General features: G+C 34.8%; 1 protein-coding gene, 1 long non-coding RNA gene and 1 pseudogene across 2 annotated transcripts; all 3 read right to left on the bottom strand.

Moving 5' to 3' along the window:
• Nucleotides 1–2,129: 2,129 nt before the first annotated feature.
• Nucleotides 2,130–5,076, bottom strand: LOC111625689 (annotated as a pseudogene).
• A 45-nt stretch (nt 5,077–5,121) lies between these two features.
• Nucleotides 5,122–6,739, bottom strand: LOC111625674. Its single transcript, XM_023368889.1, has 3 exons — nt 6,655–6,739; nt 6,405–6,584; nt 5,122–5,900 (listed from the first exon to the last, which is right to left on the bottom strand). Exons 1-3 carry the CDS (start codon nt 6,710–6,712, stop codon nt 5,713–5,715), a joined length of 426 nt encoding a protein of 141 aa, XP_023224657.1. The 5' UTR covers nt 6,713–6,739; the 3' UTR covers nt 5,122–5,712.
• Nucleotides 6,740–20,087: 13,348 nt separating this feature from the next.
• Nucleotides 20,088–20,497, bottom strand: LOC111625677. The gene is made up of 3 exons (XR_002756763.1): nt 20,446–20,497; nt 20,298–20,375; nt 20,088–20,223 (listed from the first exon to the last, which is right to left on the bottom strand). It is a non-coding gene; the product is annotated as an uncharacterized LOC111625677 (long non-coding RNA).
• Between the last annotated feature and the right edge of the window lie 1,399 nt (nt 20,498–21,896).

The following is a 21,896-nucleotide window of genomic DNA, read 5'->3' as shown; positions in this document are numbered from 1 at the left end:
ATGCTCTGAAACTATCGGCGTCAGTGTTTTACATAAGCTTTATCTATCTTTCTATGATTACAGCGATTGGAGACGATGTACGTAGTAATCCTTGTATGAGATGATAAAGCAACGAGTAAACAAGATATTAAAAGACATGTGAAATAAATTTATAATATTTGAAAGACGATTTAATATAAAATGAACAGAACGTTCAAAATTAGGCGGGATATTTCCAAACTTTAATAAACTATCCCGATTTTTAAAGTGTTTGCAAAATGTCCGTCTTTTGAAGTGTTTCATAAGTAAAATCGCTTATTGTTATACCAGAAAAATTGTAATATCTAATTTATAGAAGAGAGTTCGTGTTTGCTAATTATCTCAATTAAAAGAATTGACGGTTAAAACAAACAAAGCTACATTCGACGTCTTAATTATTCATTGTCGCCGTTGCTTAGATCATTTTGGGCACATCGCGCGGAAAAGTCGTTTTAACACAACTGCTAAGAGTGCCAATGACGTGGTCCTTTTCAAATGAAATGGGCAATGTCATTGGTTTGCATATCCAGTTGTATTAATGTCGCTTTGCCAGGCAGCGTGATCTTTGTAAATATTAGTATATGGATAAGTAAAAAGTTCATTGATTGTTCGTAGCAACTGTCAAGAATGACGTCAGATAGATAGAAACCGAGGCCAACGAGAAAAACAGGCCAAGGCGCGTTGTTTATCACATGACCAAATTATTGCTGAATGCCGCCATGTTTGAATTGTGTTTTTATTGAAACAGAAAGACGTATTATAGATATTTTAAATTTTTACAAACGTAAAGGACTGGAGTTTCAATATTGGATGACTTAAACGACTGATAATTTCTTGATGAGTATTTTATTTAAATTACTATAAATATTTGGTACAATTATTTCTCGGAATGAGTCGGTCGACCTTACCAGGGCTGTAGGCTATACCCACAGAAGTAAAAAAGTCAAAGAAGCATTCCTATACATGTGACCCTTCGCGAGATATCTCGCGAAGGGTCACATGTACAAGTATGGTTCCATTAACTGTTTGCTCGTAGAAAGGGTCAACAATTCTGGGATGTGGCAAATCCCTCATTTAGAGTTATCATCTTACCAAACATGAGAAAATTTTTGATTAAAAAAATGTGTTGAAATTTTATTCAAAATTTCAGTAACTTACTAGGCTAATATACGTTAGGCGAATTAGTAGTTACTTTTAGGTAGGTAATATTTACTTTCCCGGTTCTGTTTTATATATAACCGATGTAGAGTATGGCGATCGGTCAAAAAATGATCCCAAGATTTTTATATTTTTGGACTGAGGACACCTTGAAACGTTGAGAATTGCAAAAAATTCGGGTTTTTTTCTGTGTGTATGGATGATTGTTTTGAGTGTAGGGGGCACGATTTTTTCGCCTTCTTTGAAGTTCAATATCTCTTGAGCTTTCTGTCGCAAATTTCTGAAATTTTGAAGGGAGATTTGTTTATTAGGGGATTGATAGTATTAAATTTTGGAAATTAATGGTCGAGGGAGTAGGAAGATAATGGGGGTCGTGTGTATCTCGAGTGGGGTCGGACTTAATGAATATTTTACTCGTTATTAGCATTTGCAGTTTTTTATAAACACCCATCCTTTCTCTGAAAATTAAGCTTTTTGCCATTTATAACAGTTAAAGATATAAAAGGTTTTTTAATAAAATATGATAACAGATGGCGCCATTAAATGTTGGGGACAGTTGATTAAACTGTTCAGGAACGGATGGTAAAAATAGCTTGATCCTGGGACCGGTAAAACCAAACTGCCCTGTCACAAAAAAACTATAATAACGGGGCGGGGTTACCGCGTACAAACAAATAACTATTGCACAATGGAAGTAGTAGTTGAATGCCAGCGTACAACGTAAGTATGGCTGGATACAAAAATAGATAATTTACGACTAATGAGCCGCATTACAATTTATAAAGGGTGGAAGGTAACAGTCGAAAACAACAATGAGCACCGGTACCAATCACATAAACAAAGTTCATTTCAAAGCCACATAAGGGAGAGGCGATGAGGATGATAAGAAATAGTGTCTGATGCTGATTTCGTCGGTTTTGCCGAAGCCTCTGGTGTAGAGGTCACTTATCCTGTCAAGAGTCCCTTGCCTGATTTCGATCGGTGAAGTCTGGATGTGTATATGCATAAAAGTAATCATTGATATTAGGAATGTCACGGACGACGCAAGTAGCTAGAGCTGATCTAATTATGTTCATCTCTGATACTTTGCGCCATTGATTACTTTCATCGTCATAACATTCTACTTGAGAAATTAAAGTCTTTCCATTGAAACCTCCAATTACACATATTGCACCATCAATTACTACGGTATCGAAATTACTTCTAGATGATAACATATGTGGTACATCACTCCAAACATTTCGATGTAGATTGTATTTTTCGACTGTGTCTAGGCGAGTGTTACCGTTGAAACCTCCCAATGCATAAATATATCCTTTGTATGCTACACAAGATACTCCACTTCTGCGAACGTTCATTGATTGAATGAGTGTCCATTGATTATTTCCAGGATTATAATATTCAGCAGATCTAAGCACCTCTATTCCAGTAAATTCATCTGTTATATAAATACGACCATTTAAAGTAATGGAACTCGCATCGCTTCTGTGTAAATTCATGGGTGCAATCATAGTCCATTGATTTTTATTACAATCATATTTTTCAACAGTGTTTTTTCTAACTAAACCTCGATGGTTTAGTTAAAAATCCTCCTATAGCATAAATGATGTTATCTAGAACCGCTACACTTGCGTAACAGCGTTTACTATGCATTAGAGCTATTTCTTTCAAACTTTTATCAATTGCATTTGTGACCGAAGGGTCAGCACCTCTTTGGTGCCCTGTCAGGATGACACCACCGCGTCTCGGCGGACACGGAAGCCGCGTTATTTAGAACGGAGCGATCAGAGTCGAGATAGAAGGAAAGATAGCGCACCAGAAGTGACTTACACAGAGACGCTTTAACGTAACAACTGTTTAATAAGTAACTATAGGCCATACAGGATATAAAATATATCGATTTTGACTTGGCTAGTTTTTTTGAGATCTGTGCTACAATTAATATAAAATAGACATTAAATTGGATTTTAGATTTCAGTTACCGTTTCGCGGTTCTCGAGAGAGAGAGTTTACATAAGTTGCGCGTGGCGATAATTACCTGGAGTTGACAAGGTCCACAAGAGTTGTCGTTAAGGTGGCGATCGTCGAGAAAGTGTATCCAATTGTCTTTATGGCACAAAGTTCTTTAATATCCTAAGTGAGTAGGTGATATCCGGATGGGCACTGACAGTTAATTGTTGGAGGGATTTCGGGATGATCTTACTTCTCGAAGAACGGGCTACGACTGCGTCACTTTGTTGTTCTGTTTTAATGTCGTACTGTTGAAAGCGAGATATTAGGTTAAAAGGTAATGAGAAAGCGTCGTTAGCAAGCCTGAGAACTTAGCAGATGTTTAGCTCCCAGGTGTAAAAGTTGATAGTTATTAAACGAAAGTACTGTATAGCCACAATGTGAAATGATAAAGTGATATAAACACACGGAAAGTCCGAATTTGGATCCTCACACATTTAAGCAGTTGCAATTATCAAATTGCTTTGACCCATGAAAACCACCTATTATGTAAATGTAATAGTTAATAACTGCTCATTTGTGATAAGCTCTTGGAGACATCTGAAAGTTGTGCTCAGGTTCAATCCATCGATTGGATCTAACATCATACATTTTCATGGCATAAGAAGTAGAACCATAATTCCACCCTCCTAAAGCAAATATGATTTCATGTGGCAATCTTGGACGAGCAAATTTAGGTATGATCCTTTTGTAATACATGCTGTTGACTATATTTATGCTATTTAGAAACCTTAATGTTTCGATAAGTAAAAAATAGCATCGATGGTTCTCTAGAACAGGGGTGACCAACAAGTCGATCGCGAATCAAATTTTGGTCGATCGCTCGCGATGTTTTGAATTAATGTGTTACACTTGTAACCGAACGCAACGCGCAAATGAAACTGTAGTGATATCGGACCTCCGCGTCCTCCCTAAGATTCGGTTTTATCGGTCCATGTGCAATCCATTTGCGTACAGTTATAAAAGGGGAATAAGAAATGTAGACAAAGGGTCGTAAAACCGAAAAAAAGAAATGCGGGAAGAGAGACAGAGAGAGTAGGTGGAGAGTCGAGACGTTCGTGGTGGTCCCCGAAAGTGACAACGTTGAGTTTCAATTTTTTTTCTGTTTAAAACGTAAGTACCTTTTCTTCAGGTTTTAAATTAAACTGTGGCTTTTCTTACCTATCTAAACATAGTATGTATTTCACACCTCTCCTCGCCACTTCTGAGTGAGAAATTCCATATTTAGTAACACGTTACGAAAACATTTCAGCAATTGAAATATGTAAATTTTTCTCTGTCGTGGATTTATATCGATCCATTTTAATATCGTCGCCCAAACAAATTGTTCGGATTTAACATTAAGTTTATCATTTTTGAGAATTTCTATTAATTCTCAAAAAATGTGAGGTCCATTATCTGCGCAGTTTTGGTAGCTATATCTACGAAGTTTTTCAATAAATAGTCTTCGATTAATTCTTCAAATTTTGGGTATTGATACGTCTTTGTGAATTCCCTTATTATAAGACAGTTTTGAATGTTCAACTCCAGTTCGAAAAATATTAAACAGTCTAACACCAAACCTTCCATAAGGTATTGCTCAGCAGCAGTGAATACTTCTCGGGCGTTATCCCATTCCAATTTGGTGTGACCTTCATAAATATATTCGATGATTCTTTCTAAGATATCTTTGTTGACATCATACATTAAAAAGGAATGTTTGTCTTTTCCATAAATCGTAAACGTGAATAGGATTTCAAAATAATCAGAGTAAGCAGCCATTATACATTTGTGAATTTGGAACTGTCCTCCATCATCAGTATTTAAAACAGCATCGCAAAGTAAATTTTTATGTCTTATTCTGTTCAGTACTTGTAAAGAATGAGAACTTAAAGTTTGTTTTACTTCCATCGTTATTTTTGAGAAAGATATTTTGTTTAATTTTATCAATAAACTATCAAATTCACATTATCTAAATTGATTACTGGCATATATTGTTGGTGTCAAATTGTTAGTATCTAAATGTTGTAATCGTATAAAGAAAGCCCAATGAATTCCAAGAAACAAAATCCTTTATTTTTAAGTTTGGTAAGAGAGCAAACGCCATCCTCATCAAAAGGTAGAGGCTCCCACCCAATTACTCCCTTGGCGCACAAAAAATCATAGCCAGTCAGTGTCGGACTTATTGAAGATTTTACTGGCTATTAGCGTTTTCAATTTTATTTTTTTAAACAAAACTCACCTTTACCCTGAAAATTACGCTCTTTGCCATTTTATAGTAATTAATAATATTAAAAAGTTTTAAAATAAAATTTCATAACAGATGTCGCCACACACAAGTTTGCCCGAGAAAGTTACGAACCTCGTTGTTGGACTTTTTAATGAAAAGAACAAAATCTTAATTCATCTTTATATTAGCACTCACGTAATTTACTATAAAACACGAGACTTTTCTTATCATCAAATTTTATTTTCAATTCAAAATTTAAACTGCATGCAAAGCATAATGTTAAAATATCGGACACTATTTATATATAAGTATACGCTTTAATTTCTTTCTAAACGTCTACATTGAGAAATGGGAATGCATCCTCCTCTACTTTCAGCATATTCCGATATACAAGCGCAAGCGGGTTTACGTCGGTAAGGATATCCAGTATAGGATTGTCTCGGCCCCGAACAAATAGTAAATCTGCCATTTAAATCCAGTTCCATGTACGGTTGTCGACACACACCTGATAAAATTTCAGTCGACATTATAATATATGACTATAGTCTGCACTGCGTAAGAATAGACACGAGTTAGCCTGAGCTGGAAGAGTCTATGTCAGATGAAAAGGATGGAAGGAGATATTTGGAAATTGTCACAGTAAAATAATTTACAAAAGGAAAAGTAAAACAAAGATAGAATAAAAACTGTACAAGCACCTTCCATCCCGTTTATCTACGTTTGTTTGTTTGCTTAGTTAAGTTACAGCAACGCAGCACTTGGGCGGAATGCCTAGGGGGAATGCCTTCCGGAGGTCTTTTTTTAAGGGTAACTGACCCCTATTCAGGCGTTACAGACGTGGAGAAAACCCGAAAAACTCCACATGGCCAGCGAACTTTGACCGAACTCCCAGTGTTCAAAGAACGGAACCGCTTGGCCACTGGTGGGCCCCCTTTTATCTAACGTAGACGTGGCTCGTGTCTATTCTTTGGCGGCGCGGACTATGTTAAGAGTTTAAAAGTGTACTTACGGCTGCTGCATTGTTCTAAACGAATGCACTTTTTAGTTCTTTGATCTCGAATATAACCAGTTTGACAAAAACATCCGGAACGTTCGACTTGTTGGTAACAAGGATCGTCCAGTGCATTGTCGCAGTAAGGTTCGCATCTGGCATCTTCAAATACCTCGTTTACTCCGCATCTTTGAGTTTCTGATACGAAAATGAAAAAAAAAAACATTTTAATTTTAAATGAAATAAATAATAATACAATTAAACTTACTGGCTCCGTCGATGGCTAAGACGAGGAAAAGTAGTAGAGTTCCGTAATTAACCAGCATCGTGTTTGTCGTAGCAATGCCAGGAAGGATAATGTATAGAAATATACAGTAATTGGTGTTACGAAAGTAATTATAGGAAATTGCAGTTATAGAGAAAAATTATAGGAAATTCCAAAATAACATTAATTGAATCTTTTCGTGGAGATGATTGGGTAAACATTAATAATAAAACTTTTTATAAACATGATAAAAGTATTTTTACGAATATGTACTGTAAAGCATTCGTTATATTTTTAGTACTAAAATTTAATTTTTTTCATGAAATATCATATGAATGAGTGTTCCTTTCTTTCGTACACTACGATAACTGAAATAAATGTATGTTTTGGAATTAAATTTTGTAACAATTTCTATAAAAATAAAGAAAAAATTTAATGTTTGTAGTAGTAATTATAAATGGAATATACAAACACACTTAAAGAATATATAATGTGGCAAAGTTTTTATTACTTAATATCCTGTAAGCAGGAAAATATACTATTTTATACTTTAGAAAAGTTGTTCTATGAATACCTGTTGATATTATGGTATATGGACAAATGAACAATGATTCTCAATGACCTCGAAGCTTTAATAATTTCAGAGTTTCTTAGCTTTATTATTTAGTTTTTCGGGTATAATAGCAGAAAAACATGCTGTTTTTGCAAGCTTAAATACTTCACAGATGTTTAATACTGTAATAGTTTAACTAACTTATTTTGTAAGTTTTCACATTTAATTTTAAAATTAAAGTTATATTTATCAAAATAGAAAATTTTAAGTAATTATTTGGAATATTTTCACAGATAAATTATATATTTTAATTTATATATTCAGAGGAAACGTAAAACTATGTATATAAAATAATTTAAGACAATTGGTCACGTACAGTACGTAGTGAAAGCAGGAGGAAAAATAAATTTGATTCTTATCTGGTAAAGAAAATTCTGTTTTAAGAAAATCCTTGTTAAACACTTATTGAACTGAAACGTAATTCCAGTAATAATTGCCCGGGCAAAGCCCAGGCTACTGGGATAACGTTTGCACTTTTTTGTCCGAGTTTAAAAATAATTCCAACATTAGATTTTAATGATTTTGGTGTCAAAATGTTCAACAGAACTCTAGCGTGCGCATAAATTATATTTTGGAAAATATAACAATTAATTCTCAGATAAGATATATTCAAAAAACACTTAATCTTTGACGCTTGATAAAAAAGAGGTATTTTGACATTTTTGGTGATGTTTTTTGAAAAAATAAAGTCAGACAGTTGCTTCATGTTTTCGCAGAGTTTGGCGAATTTCGGCTAAACTATAAAAAAGTAATCCGAGTTAAAAAATTTCTTTTAACTCGGATAACTCGGATTTATGGTGCGTCTTTTCTTTATTACACAAAGTCGATAATTTTATTTTATTTTTTTATATCGTTTACTTATCATTAATTATTTTTCAGTTAATAATTTTAACCAAATAATTAATTAAGGAATAATTTTAAATTAATAAATAAGAAGATACTTTATAAGAAACTCCTAAACACATGCTGCTGAAAATGTTTAAATAATTCGATGATACTCAGTTTGGTATAAATATATTTACTATAAAATGCCAATACAGTAAAACTTGTGTAAACCGGAATCGCACGGTTCTGAATATTTTTTCCGGTTTGGCAGGTTTCCGTTTTATTCAGGTACCGCTTTTGATTGGTTTTACTGTACACGGATTTTTACAGTTGTGGCCGCCAGCGCCAGAGATCCTGAACACTGTCTGGCAACACTTGCCAAGATCACGAACTCTGTCTGGCAACACTTGCCAACAAGAGTGGCTGGCAACGTCAAAAAAGAAAAGGCGCGAAAGTTCGTTGGATTTTGTCCGGGTGTTGCCCGAGGATGTCTGTGACAGTTCTAACCTTTTCTAATAAAGTTCTTTTTTGTTACTGTTCGTGTTTGCCTGCTTAATGTTAGATCTAAACATCAGTAGGATTGAATGACAAAGTGGTGACCCGAACGTGATCCGATTAATGAACTACCTGGACTTTCGACTGAATTGGATAGCGAACAACTCTGTGTCTATGATGGAACTTTTTTAACAGGATATGCAGGTATGATCAGTTTCTAAATCGTAAATTCGATAGGAAGACGGTGGGTAAATCTTACCGAAGACTAGGAGTACGTGACTCAGGCTAAGCTTTATCCAAGACTATCCCGCTTTCTTTGTAGCCGCATAGTTAAGCGCCCGGAATGGCGGAACAGAACGAGTTGGAAATCGGACGTGTACAGGCAAAAATGCCTATCTTTACTAAAACCAACATCAAATTATTTTTTGTGCAGCTAGACGCGGCTTTTGCCATTAATCGGATTACAAGTGAGAACACTAAGTACAACTATTTAATCAATTCCCTGGACGCGGAGATTCTATCTAATGTTAGTGACTTAGTATTTGACCGTCCAGCCGAGGCTCCGTTTTCTAAACTTAAAGATCGACTCCTCGAAATTTTCCAGAACTCCGCTGCTAAAGAGGCTAAAATTCTGCTTGAAGATCTGGCGTTAGGGGATCAGAAACCCAGCGTTTTACTCCGTAAAATGAGGGAGCTTTCAGCGGGCAAAATTACCGAAGAATTTCTTAGAAACTTGTGGCTCCAACGTCTCCCCAAAAATATTCAGACCGTATTGGCTGTTAGCAGTGATGAACTAGACAAGCTAGCCATCCTTGCTGACAAGGTTGCTGAACTTACAGAACCAACCCAACTGGCCAGCATCAACTTGAAAGACGAAAATCCCGTAATCAAAAACCTTGAACTGCAGATTTTAGAACTCACAAAGAAGGTTGCAGAACTTAATGTATCGCGTACTGCTCGTCCCCGTTATCGTAGTAGAGAGAGAAACCGACATAACCCGAATTCGAGGCACCGCGTTAGTTCACGCTCTCGGGGAAGAAGCCTCAGTCGTCAGGGATATTGTTACTACCACAGTAAGTTTGGATCAGCTGCTTGGAAATGTCGTTCGCCGTGTTCCTTTAATCGAACTGCTGATCAGGGAAACGAGAGCAGCCAGCCGCAGTAACGGCCTGTGGGTCCAGTCTGGCTCCTAAATATAGCCGTTTGTTTGTGTATGACAACAAAACTGGCCTAAATTTCTTAATTGATTCTGGAGCAGATTTATCGATCATTCCCAACCGCACTAAGAATCAGCCTACAAAGGTTGAATTGTATGCTGCCAACGACTCTAAAATCTCGACGTATGGAACAAAAGTGCTAGAACTTGACCTCAACTTAAGACGTTCTTTCAGATGGGAATTCACCATAGCTGATGTGCAGAAGCCTATAATCGGTGCAGACTTTTTGGCCAACTTTGGACTCATTCTCGACATCAGAAACAGATTACTGGTTGACCCCCTGACTTCCCTTACTACACGAGGAAGATATTATACAGGACCACCTACTTCAGTCAAAACTATAATCAGCAATTCCCCAATGCAGGATATCCTCAAGGACTTTCCACATCTCACTCGTCCTCGACCGTTTTCAGATAAGGTCAGGCACAACACAGTGCATTATATCGAGACACACGGTCCACCCGTATTTGCTAAACCTCGTAGATTGCACCCGGCTCAACTGCAAGTAGCAAAGCAAGAATTCCAGCACATGATGGAGCTAGGTATATGCAGACCATCAAAGTCCAACTGGGCTTCTCCCCTCCATATGGTGCCGAAGGGCCGTAACGATTGGAGACCTACGGGAGACTACCGTGCCCTGAATAGGATAACTGTTCCCGATCACTATCCAGTGCCACACATCCACGATTTTGGTCAAAATCTACACGGAGCTCGAATATTTTCCAAGATCGATTTGGTTAGGGCCTTCCATCATATACCAGTTAACCCAGATGATGTGCCAAAGACAGCCATTACGACGCCATTTGGGCTATTTGAATTCATTTTCCTCCCTTTTGGTCTCTGCAATGCAGCCCAATCATTTCAACGATTCATGCATGAAGTTCTGCGAGGCCTAAACTTCTGCTTTTCATACCTAGATGACATCCTCATCGCTAGCACTTCGTGGGAGGAACATAAGATGCACATGCGGCAAGTGTTTCAACGCCTAGACAAGTACGGTCTGCAAATCAATGCATCCAAGTGTACTTTTGCTGCCTCACATGTATCATTCTTAGGATACATGGTGTCTCCCCACGGCATTATGCCACTTCCGGAACGTGTATCTGCCGTAACTCAACAGAAGCGACCACAGACCCTCAAACAACTGAGAAGGTTCTTGGGCATCTTGAACTTCTATCGTAGGTTCCTACCCAATGCGGCCCATCACCAAGCTCCTTTGCACGACCTACTTAAAGGAGCAAAGAAAAACGACCAACGTGAGATTAAATGGACTGACAATTCTATTCAGGCATTTGAGTCATGTAAATCACAATTAGCAGAAGCCACCTTACTACACCATCCTTCACCAAGTGCTACCCTTGCACTTCACGTCGATGCATCTGATTCTGCTGTGGGCGCTGCCCTTCATCAAGTTACAGCACAAGGTCTCCAGCCACTGGCGTTCTTTTCCCGCAAGCTGAGTAACTCTCAGCGTCAGTATTCTGCATACGACCGAGAACTTCTGGCTGTGTATTTGGCTGTGAAACATTTCCGATTTATGCTGGAAGCACGACAGTTCACCATTTACACAGACCATAAACCATTGACGTTTGCTTTCCAGCAACGACACGACAAATGTACACCCCGTCAGTTGAGACATCTCGACTTTATAGGACAATTCTCGACAGACATCAGACACATAAAGGGAATCGATAATGTTCCAGCTGATGCTCTCTCCCGTATTGAATCAATTAGTAGCCCATCTATAGATTATAGCAAAATTGCAAAAGACCAACAGCAAGATCCTGAGCTCCAGTCTCTCCTGACTTCAAGTGACTCATCACTTGTACTTAAGAAGTTTAAACTTCCTGATAGTGATGTCGAAATTTACTGTGATGTATCGACAGGTCGCATTCGTCCATACATTCCACCTAATTATCGTCGCACTGCTTTCAACACTGTCCATAACCTGTCCCATCCAGGTGTAAGGGGCTCAACCAGATTGGTAAAAGCAAAATTTGTTTGGCCGTCCATCAGTAAAGACTGCCAGACATGGTCTCGCACCTGCATTTCTTGTCAGCGGTCGAAAATCCAGAGACATGTCGCTAGCCCTTTGGGAACCTTTCCTATTCCAGACGCTAGATTTTTAAACATTCATATTGATATTGTTGGTCCATTGCCACCTTCCAACGGCTCAACATACTGCCTCACAATCATCGATAGATTTTCTCGTTGGCCTGAGGCAATCCCGTTGCCAGATATAGCGGCTGAAACAGTAGCTTCAGCCTTATATTCAGGTTGGATATCTCGCTTTGGAGTGCCTGCCCAAATAACATCTGACCAAGGACGTCAATTCGAGTCTAGCCTATTCAAATCCCTCACTCAACTTCTTGGTGCCAAAAGAGTTAGGACAACAGCATACCACCCAATTGCGAATGGCATTGTTGAACGCTTTCATCGTTCACTTAAAACTGCCATCAAATGCCACTCTACTGACAGGTGGACGGAAGTACTACCTACAGTCTTGTTAGGATTGCGAACTGCGCTTCGTGAAGACACCAATATTACTGCAGCTGAAATGATCTATGGCACCAGCCTCCGATTGCCTGGAGAATTTTTCGTCCCAGGTTCTCAGGACATCAATCCATGTTCTTTCGTCGAAAAACTCAGAACGATGATGGCGAACTTAAAACCAGTGCCTGTTGTGCACCACTCCTATCGCAACCCATTTATCCACAAAGAACTGCACTCATGTTCCCACGTATTTCTCCGCAATGATGCTGTACGGAAGCCCTTGCAGCCTCCATACGATGGACCCTACGAAGTCGTGTCACGCGGTAGCAAGACATTCACTCTATGCATAAAGGGAAAAGAAACTGTAGTTTCTATTGATCGCCTGAAACCGGCTTTTATTCTCGCAGCGAGCGAGTCGGACCAGTTACCCCCAACGTCTCCAATGCCAAGACCAGCGACGACTAAACATACGACAGAAGATCGAGCCCCAACGCGACAAACTACCACGCGCTCTGGCCGACATGTATCGTTTCCCGTTCGTTTCGTGTCTCAGACACTGGTGGGGGAGTAGCTGTGGCCGCCAGCGCCAGAGATCCTGAACACTGTCTGGCAACACTTGCCAAGATCACGAACTCTGTCTGGCAACACTTGCCAACAAGAGTGGCTGGCAACGTCAAAAAAGAAAAGGCGCGAAAGTTCGTTGGATTTTGTCCGGGTGTTGCCCGAGGATGTCTGTGACAGTTCTAACCTTTTCTAATAAAGTTCTTTTTTGTTACTGTTCGTGTTTGCCTGCTTAATGTTAGATCTAAACATCAGTAGGATCGAATGACAAACAGTAAATACATGTTTTCTTTATTACAATATCAAATTCTGAATAAAAATTATCTTCTTCATACGAAATAATTTGTACATAAAATATTTTAGTTTATTTTTAATAATTTACAAAATTTTTCCGTCGTCATCATTATTATTTACAGTAGCCTAGTCCTAAATAATTTTCGTAAATAAAACTTGAAAACTTAATAAATAAGTTCTAAACAAGAAAAATGTGTTAAAATTTATATAGATAGTTCTTCTTATAAGCATTCAACTATATCAGGTACCACCAAACTATAGCCCGCGGGACAGATCCACCCTCGAGGTCTGTTCATCCGGACCGCCGCCTTACTATCCAACAAATGAATTAAAATATAATTATTCATATGGAACTTATTACGTAGAAAAATTAAAATAAGTGTAAGTAAAAATGCCAAAATTGGTCTAATCTGAGTTTTGCATTTGACAGTAATATTATTTTTAGGAAAATCAGTGAAATTAAAAATTCGGCGACTTTTTGCGACTTTGCATATCAGAACGCTTTTTGTGTAAGTAAGTACGTGCTGTACCTGCAATGAAGTTTTAAAGAAAAGCGATTACGGGTTTTCTGCGGCGATTGTGATTGGTAAATAAATATGTTGGATTTCTTTATTTCTTTGTATTCAGTATACTGTGTTGAATAAAATAATTATGCGGCCCGCGCTCGTAATTTTCTCAGTTATCTGGCACACTGTGAAAGAAGTTTAAACCTCCAATTGTTCTCTACCAGAGGCTGTCTCAAAATTGGACAACCTCAAACAACAAGAGTTATATGTATTAATAGGATATGCACACAAATTGGTGTCTGACAGTGCAAAATTAACGTCATTAGGCTGCATTTTGAAAAAAATTGTAGACCCATAAATTTGCACTGTTATTTGTCTGGCTGTCTGTCCTTCCTTAATCTCGAGAAGGAAGGAAGATAGATAAAAGCCTAAATTAGATATTTAAATCTTATGGCAGTAAGTCCAGATTATCTGTATACGAACTTCTAATGTACTCCAGAAGTCACGTGAATTCAGTTCAAAATTTGTAACTCTGAAACGAGTTACAAAAATGGTATGACTCTAAAAGGAAAACTATGATGTACAGGGCACCACAAAATTTAAGGTATGATGTACAGGGCACCACAAAATTCAAGAGCATTGTGACAATGTCACAATAAATAATAAATTGCATGTATTCTAATTAAAATTGCAATGAAATTGATTTAATCGCATATACTTTATGTCAACATATTTATTAATTATAAATTAACTTATATAATTAACCAATTATATTTATTAGTTGAGCATGTAAACATTGTTATGCCAGTTTTTGTTATATATTCAAAAAACGAAAGTATCGACTTTCGCTTCTTTGACACTTAATAGCAAACAAGAATTTTGACATTTTTAGATGCTGTTTCCTGGAGTATAAAGCAGTTGCTTAAGATTTTTTCAGAGTTTGTGAATTTCAATTGAACTGCGTAAAAGTTACTCGAGTTCAAAGAAAAAGGAAACAGATTTACGTCCCTCAGTCCAGACCGGACAAAATCTCAAACGCAGATGATACAGTCTATCCAACACTTAAATGCCAACTGATTTTATTTCTTACTTTTTACTTTAGTATATTTATTTAATTTACTTTAAACTAATCTAACTTAAACTAAAAAAACGACTTCCTTTATTACACTTTTTTCTATTTGTACTTTTTATCTTATATTTTTCTTTTCGTAAAATTAATCACTTACAATCTGATATTTGTGATATATTACTGCTCTGAATTTCTGTTGGATGTTTGCTCATTTATGGAATAAATTAATGGCATGTGTAATTCATATAATAACCAAAGGACAATGAGCATAATAAATTTCTGTTGGATGTTTAACAATGAATTGAATGAATTAATGAAATGTTTAATAATTTATATAATGACTAAAGCAGGGATGTCCAACCTTTTTGTTTCTCTGGGCCACATTGGAAGATGTCATGGCGTTTTGGGCCACAAGTGTATTATATATACTTGTGGCACAATCCTTAAATATACTTGTATATTTAAGAATTAACATATCTAGATTATAGTAATAAGTATTAAATCTTTATCACAAAAAAGGATATATTAAAAAATTACTTCTACAGACACTTCTAATTTTTACTTAGAAATGGATAAATTCATTTATTATAAAGGAGACGAACAAAAATGTATTTGAAAAACACAAATATTTGGGTCTCTAATTAATAAAAATTGACAAAACACCATTTTAAAATGCATTTTTATTCGACTAATATATTTATAAATAAGATGTAGCCCAAAAAATAGCCAATGCGCCAAATGATATTTTTTACGGCAAACTAAAAAAAGGGTAGCCAACTTTGGCGCAAAGTAGCCAAATCATGCAAACCTGGAATAAATACTAAATAAAGCCGGAGTTGGACTCAAAGGATTATAGACCCAAATGCGGGGAAAGGAGAGAAAGGACAAAAGATAAAGAAGTGAGGAAGGTTGGAAAATTAAGGGTCAATATTTGCATAACAGAAGGTCTATTTAACCTTTCTCACTACTTTTTATCTTTTGGCCTTTCTCTCCTTTCCCCGAATTTGGGTCTATAATCCTTTGAGTCTCAACTTTAGCTTTATTTAGTATTCCTTCCTCATTCACACATTTCCAAGTATTTGAAAATATTTCCTTTCCACTCAAAAATAAAATACATATAAAGGTTTACGGCTTTGTGAAACTTCTTTTTTGAGTTTATGCCGTTGAAATAAATAAATTAAATTAAATAAAAAATTTGTCGGTTTTGTTTACATGTTTATTGGGCCGCATTGTAACTTGCCTTGGGCCGCATGCGGCCCGCGGGCCGCGGGTTGGACACCCCTGGACTAAAGGATTATGATTATAATAAATTTCTGTGCTTTATTATTGGCAAGTTGTTTACATTAATTATAAAAGTGTCGTTTTAATATAAATTCTATTTCTAAGGGCTGTTAAATACAGGAAAATACTTCATTTTTAAGTACATTTTTTCCAACGGGTCTTCGTTGTACTGTACAAAGCTGTATAAATTAGTCGGAGTTTAATATTCTGTTTCAAAGTAAATTTCGTTTTTTAATCTCGTTGTAGTTTAAAATTTTAATAATTTGATGTGTTCAACTTTCAAATTATTTTTAAAGAAAGTGAAAACATGTAATGCAATGCAATGTAAGTTTTGGAATTTATTAATTACCGTTTACCTGCAGAATTGCAACAGTTTCTTTCGTGTATAACATTCTGCTGAGTGTTCAATATTGTTGATATGGATCGGAATATAACCTTCTACAGTATAAAAATTAAATGGAAGCTTAGCTTCAATAATCATAATCACGACTGGTATAAATTTAAGTCAAACCATTTTTGATTAAAATTCTATTAGTTTATAGAATTAATTCCAAATGTTAGTTATTTCACTTAAAAATAACTTTTCTGGTGTGAAGTTTTCATTCTTTGCCAAGTATGATTGTGACTAACATAACAAATGAATAAAATGAGTACAGTAATGCAATTATAGAATTAGTTAGCTTTGGGCTTTATAGAATACTTTCCTATGTTTGGAAACTAAGAAACCAGATTCGGATAAAAGACAGTAAAACGGATAATGATTTAATAAAACTTATGCCTGACTATTTCATAAGTGATATATCATGAACCAAATAACCTACAGTGTATGAGTTGCTTTCTAAGATCCTGTTGGACAACTGCTTTCGTTTTCGGTATGTAACCTTTCAATCCTTGTAAATGCCAAGTCAAGAACATTTTTATTTTATACACTATTAATTTAAGAATAAATATATTCGATTCACCGAATTTATTTTATGGGAACATACGAGTATTAATTATTTTATGTCGTGGCAGGCAATCCCGGGATTAAATCATAAAGATTAGTACAATTTAGTAGGTGAAAACTTGGAATTAAAAGTATCTATCGATTGCTTTTATATTTTTTGTCTATGCATCGCATTTAGTTATTCAGAAATTTAGAATACCGAAAGAATTACGAAACGAATTTTTTTCCACGGTGAAAGAAATGAAGACTTTTAAATTAGCAATGGCTTCCATTGTAATTATGAGTTTAGTGGTATTTCAATTTTTAAATATGAATATTTTTCTATAGAGCTATAGAAGAAGTTCAGAAATTCAAGAGAAAGGCCTTATGTAGCATGGAAGTCGGGCTGGCGCTAAATATTGTTCGTTGAGGAATTATCTATGGTTTGATACTAGTTTCTTTAATTTTTTGCATATGAAAACTGTAGAAAACGTCATTTTGTTTTCTTATATCCATCCAGCAACGAGTTGCGTAAGTTTTCCGGCAAAAAAGTCAAAATTGCTTGTGGTGTCATCTGTTATATGATTTTATTTAAAATCTTTTAATATTATAGTGGTACCTCAGGTTACGAACGCCCCAGCATACGAAATTTTCAGGATACGACATGAAATTCGAACACATTTTTGCTCCACGATACGAACAAAAACTCACCATACGATGTTACATTAGTTCGCATTTTTTATTTGTTTTTCTTACTACAGTTATTTTTTAATGTATTACTTGGCTTTAATTTGAGTATGTTTTTCGCGTTGGAACGAATTATTTGGTTTTACATATAATCGTATGGGAAAAGATAATACACCTTACGACATTTTCATGATACGATCTCAGTTTCGGAACGGATTAATTTCGTATCCTGAAGTACCACTGTATTAGTTATTATATTGATAAAATGGCAAAAAGCTTAATTTATTTACATAATTAATTTATTTAAATTTTAAATAAGCAATGAATATGTTACACGTTTAAGATTTGCTGTTTTTTTTTTTTTTTAATTAGAATAAGTGCACCACGCCACTCCTATGGGAATATAACACTGAGAATACACAAAGAAAATTAATAATTGATATAACTCACATGAAATTTTTCAATTAAAAATTTAGTAATCAAACAATTTTTTCAATAATTTTTTCATGCTGATTATTAAACAAATAATACATATCGAAGACAATAAAGATGGATTCATGTGTTGTAAGAACATTTTCTAACAATCATTTCATTCATTATACAGTTAGAAAAATAAACAATGATTACAGCTTATATGTTTTTATTTATACAAGAATAGTTTAGAAAAAACTAATGATATTTAATATCTTTAGGCATCCAGAGCACAGGGGCCACACGCTAATTTAGTTAATAAAAGTTATGAGACTATTTTCATTGTACAAAAAGAATATGTCGTACAACTTAAAATCACAATTTTGTGTTTCCCAATCAACGTGCCTCCCAATTTTGAAATTACACTCAGTGCAATTTCAAATTATTCGTGTGCATGATAGTGACCAACTGTGCAGGAGAACCTTTGCTTTCCAGACAAACTTGTAAAAGAAATTCGATTTGCAGCACAGTTGGGCAGTAGCATTTGTACTGGCTTTCACTCATGTATGACAGAAGACTATATACTTCAAGACAGTCATAAAGCAGTTATCTACAAAGAAATTTCGCAAATGTTTGTGTTGATTAATTGATCTCGTAATGTATCATTTCCGTCTGTATCTTTTCCCAAACGAGTATCATTTATATGTTGAAATTTTTGTCTTTCGGGGTTCGTGTTATAAGTGTATTAAGTTGATTAATCTTTTCTGTACAGCACATTTTCTAATGTTTAAACACTGAGTTTTCGTGGGAAAACCAATAAAAATATGCATAATTTTATCAATATTTATAGGTTGGAATCCCATTGCGCTACTAGCCCATTGCTGTTCCAGGATCCATAACGCTGTTATGACAGCTCTGTCTCTTAGTACAATAAAGCGGAAAGAATTTTACAAAAAGAAATTAATAGAAAATAGTCAACATTCAAAATTTTCTTCCTCATTCCGCACAATGCAGCAGTCAATAATTGAAATGCTAGCGTCTTCCAACGCTGGCATTTCAATAATTTCGGTACGGCAATTTCAATATCTTCCAAATCATCTTTATCAATTCTATGATCGTCAATTTCCAAGTTAAGCTTTTTAAATCTTTTGAATGCTTGCGTATAACTGATAATCTTAAGATTTTTACCTATTTGTGGAAGGATAATTAAAATACCTTTTCGTTTGCTTCTTTGCAGATAAATTTGGACGTTTCTTTGCTATTACTGACGTGTATACATTTTCCGAAATTCACAGAAATTCACAAAACAATAAAATATTGTCAAATCTTATGGACACTCAAGACCGACTGTACTATGGAAACAACTAAATCGCTTAAAAACCTGAGGTTATAGGTTAAGAAACATAATTGTTTCATTTCGAAAACTTAAAAAAATATATAAAAATCGATTTCGGGTTTTGAAGGTGATAGCAGATGTAATATAAAATCAAATTGTTTTAATGAACAACTTAATTAATTTTTCTGTTTTGAATCGAGAAAAAATCCAGCAACGAGTTGCTTTACTTTCCCCGGCAACATTTAAAATTTTGGTGACAAAATTTTGTTATAATATTTCATTTTAAAAACATTTTATGTTTTTAACTATTATAAAATGACAAAATTAGAGTTAGCAAATTTTAGTGTACAGTGATTTGTTTTCCTAGCTTTTACCGATTAAGAATTCTCCACAGTGCATCGTTATAGTAGCTATTTCACGCAGGGAGAACACACTGCAATTTCACAGGAGTTTGGTATTTTAAAATCTCCGAATTTCAAGATTTTACTGTATTTCATTAATTTTAACTATAAAATGAATCTCACTCGTCGAGTTATAAAAATTTTATTACTATTTCGTACATGTACAAATATAAATAAATAGATAGATGACAACAGTCGACACACGCATTTTCAATACAGTCCTGAATATGGAATATCTGAAAAATAAAAATTCGAATAAGAAAAACTCTTCTTAAATGTATTATATTTTATTCAATTTTTTAAAACTAACCATCGTTGTTTGGTTGGGTTATGAGTCCTTGTTGATTCGTTGACTGAGATAAATAACCGAATTGTTGTTCATAAGGTTGAGATATATAACCCTGTTGCTGCATTATAGGTTGAGATGTGACTTCAGATTGAACTCTATTCACACACGACTGCAATTTTTTTCAGAATTATAAGTTTTTCATTAACATTAGAGAGGAAATATGTTAGATTCATGGTTACATACCTCAAAAATTCGAGGAAGAGAGAAATCTCGAGCCTTTTTCAGTTTGTATGCCAGACAGCACCGAAACATGAAATCCTCCTAAGAATATTTTTAATTATAATTGGAAATTACATGTTATATCATGCTATGTATATGACAATTAAAATACCTTTTCGTTTGCTTCTTTGCAGATAAATTTGGACGTTTCTTTGCTATTACTGACATGTCTTCGCAGAGGTCTGGCACAACTTTCAAAATGACTGAATAACTATAAGTATATATAATTTAATTATTTCCAATTTGTGAATAGTACATAAAGAAATATCTATTTTTTCGAATTTCATTAGAACGTTTACCTTTGACTTTCCATTTTCTGTCATACATTTCTTGACAGCATCTTGGTCTTTTGTAGCTGCATGAAATTAAAACTGTAGTTATTAATATATTTTGCATGCTGTGACACTTATAAATATTAGCAAATTACACATTTATAAATATGTTACACGTTTAACTTTAATATTGAAAATGTATGCAACATATGAGTTTTCAATGTTATATGATTTTTAAAAAGTGTAAAAATTGAACTTACTACAATATTTATCGACAATGTCGAATGCATCGAGACTTCTTCCCTCTTTTGCTAATACAAAAAGAGCCAATACGATGAATACAAACTTCATTTTCTTTCGCAGTTTCCGATTGTTGACGATTGATAGCATATAAATTTACTGGAATATATATATATAGTTCCATAATCGATGTGGGAAGCAGTTTCGTCTACAGTTTGATGTCATTTATAATCATGCAACGATAGTAACCTATTTTCGTATTAGTCAATGTAAAAGTTAATTAATTTATAGCATTAAATATATAACCTTCAGTTTTTAAATAAAATAATGCATTTCATAATTTCGTTTTCATTATCTCATTTGTCAGAAAAATCTTTCATGCAATCACAAAATTCCAGCAACGAGTACGTAACTTTCTCTGCAAAAAATTTAAAATTGGGTGTTGCGCCATCAGTTATGATACTTTATTTTTGAAAAACATTTTATATTATTAATTATTATAAAATAGCAAAAAGCTTAATTTAAAACGTAGAAATGAAACATAGATATATATGCTAATAACGAGTAAAATCTTCGTTAAGTCCGATACAACTAAAGATATGACAAATGACCCTCCTCTATCTTTCCATCTCCTAGACTTTTAATTATCAAAATTTAACAGCAAATCACCCTGCAAAATTTCAGAAATTTTCGACAAAAGATATATGAGTTATTAAGCATCAAATTGGATGGAAAAAAATCGTGCCTCCCACATACATACAGAAAAACTGCCAAATTTTTTCGCGTTTCTTGATGTTTCAAGGTCTCTTCAATTCAAAAAATGTAAAAATCTTGAGGTGACTTTTTGACCGATCGCAGTACTCTCCTTTTGTTATATATAACTTCCGGGTAAAGTAATATCGCACCTTAATGAAAATACAGGAAGGGACGTAATATATATATTCTTATCATCAATCATTGTTATTGAGAAAATATTATAAGTATCAATATATTAAAAATTTCTTCTGTTGTGATCAAATTTAATATATTTAAAATACTTGTGACAAGGTGT

Source organism: Centruroides sculpturatus, unplaced genomic scaffold (genome assembly GCF_000671375.1).
Source record: "Centruroides sculpturatus isolate CEXI.00-Female unplaced genomic scaffold, Cexi_2.0 scaffold338, whole genome shotgun sequence".
In the NCBI taxonomy this organism is placed as follows: domain Eukaryota; kingdom Metazoa; phylum Arthropoda; class Arachnida; order Scorpiones; family Buthidae; genus Centruroides; species Centruroides sculpturatus.
The sequence above is the reverse complement of the archived record's forward strand: the minus strand, read 5'-3'. Positions and strand labels throughout refer to the sequence as shown.

Excerpts from the sequence above, each read along its gene's own strand:
- LOC111625674 (XM_023368889.1), bottom strand. The coding sequence starts at position 6,712 with ATGCTGGTTAATTACGGAACTCTACTACTTTTCCTCGTCTTAGCCATC. Across the intron at positions 6,585-6,654 it reads CTTAGCCATCGACGGAGCCA|AAACTCAAAGATGCGGAGTA; the intron begins GTAAGTTTAATT and ends TTTTCGTATCAG. Across the intron at positions 5,901-6,404 it reads TTTAGAACAATGCAGCAGCC|GTGTGTGTCGACAACCGTAC; the intron begins GTAAGTACACTT and ends AAATTTTATCAG.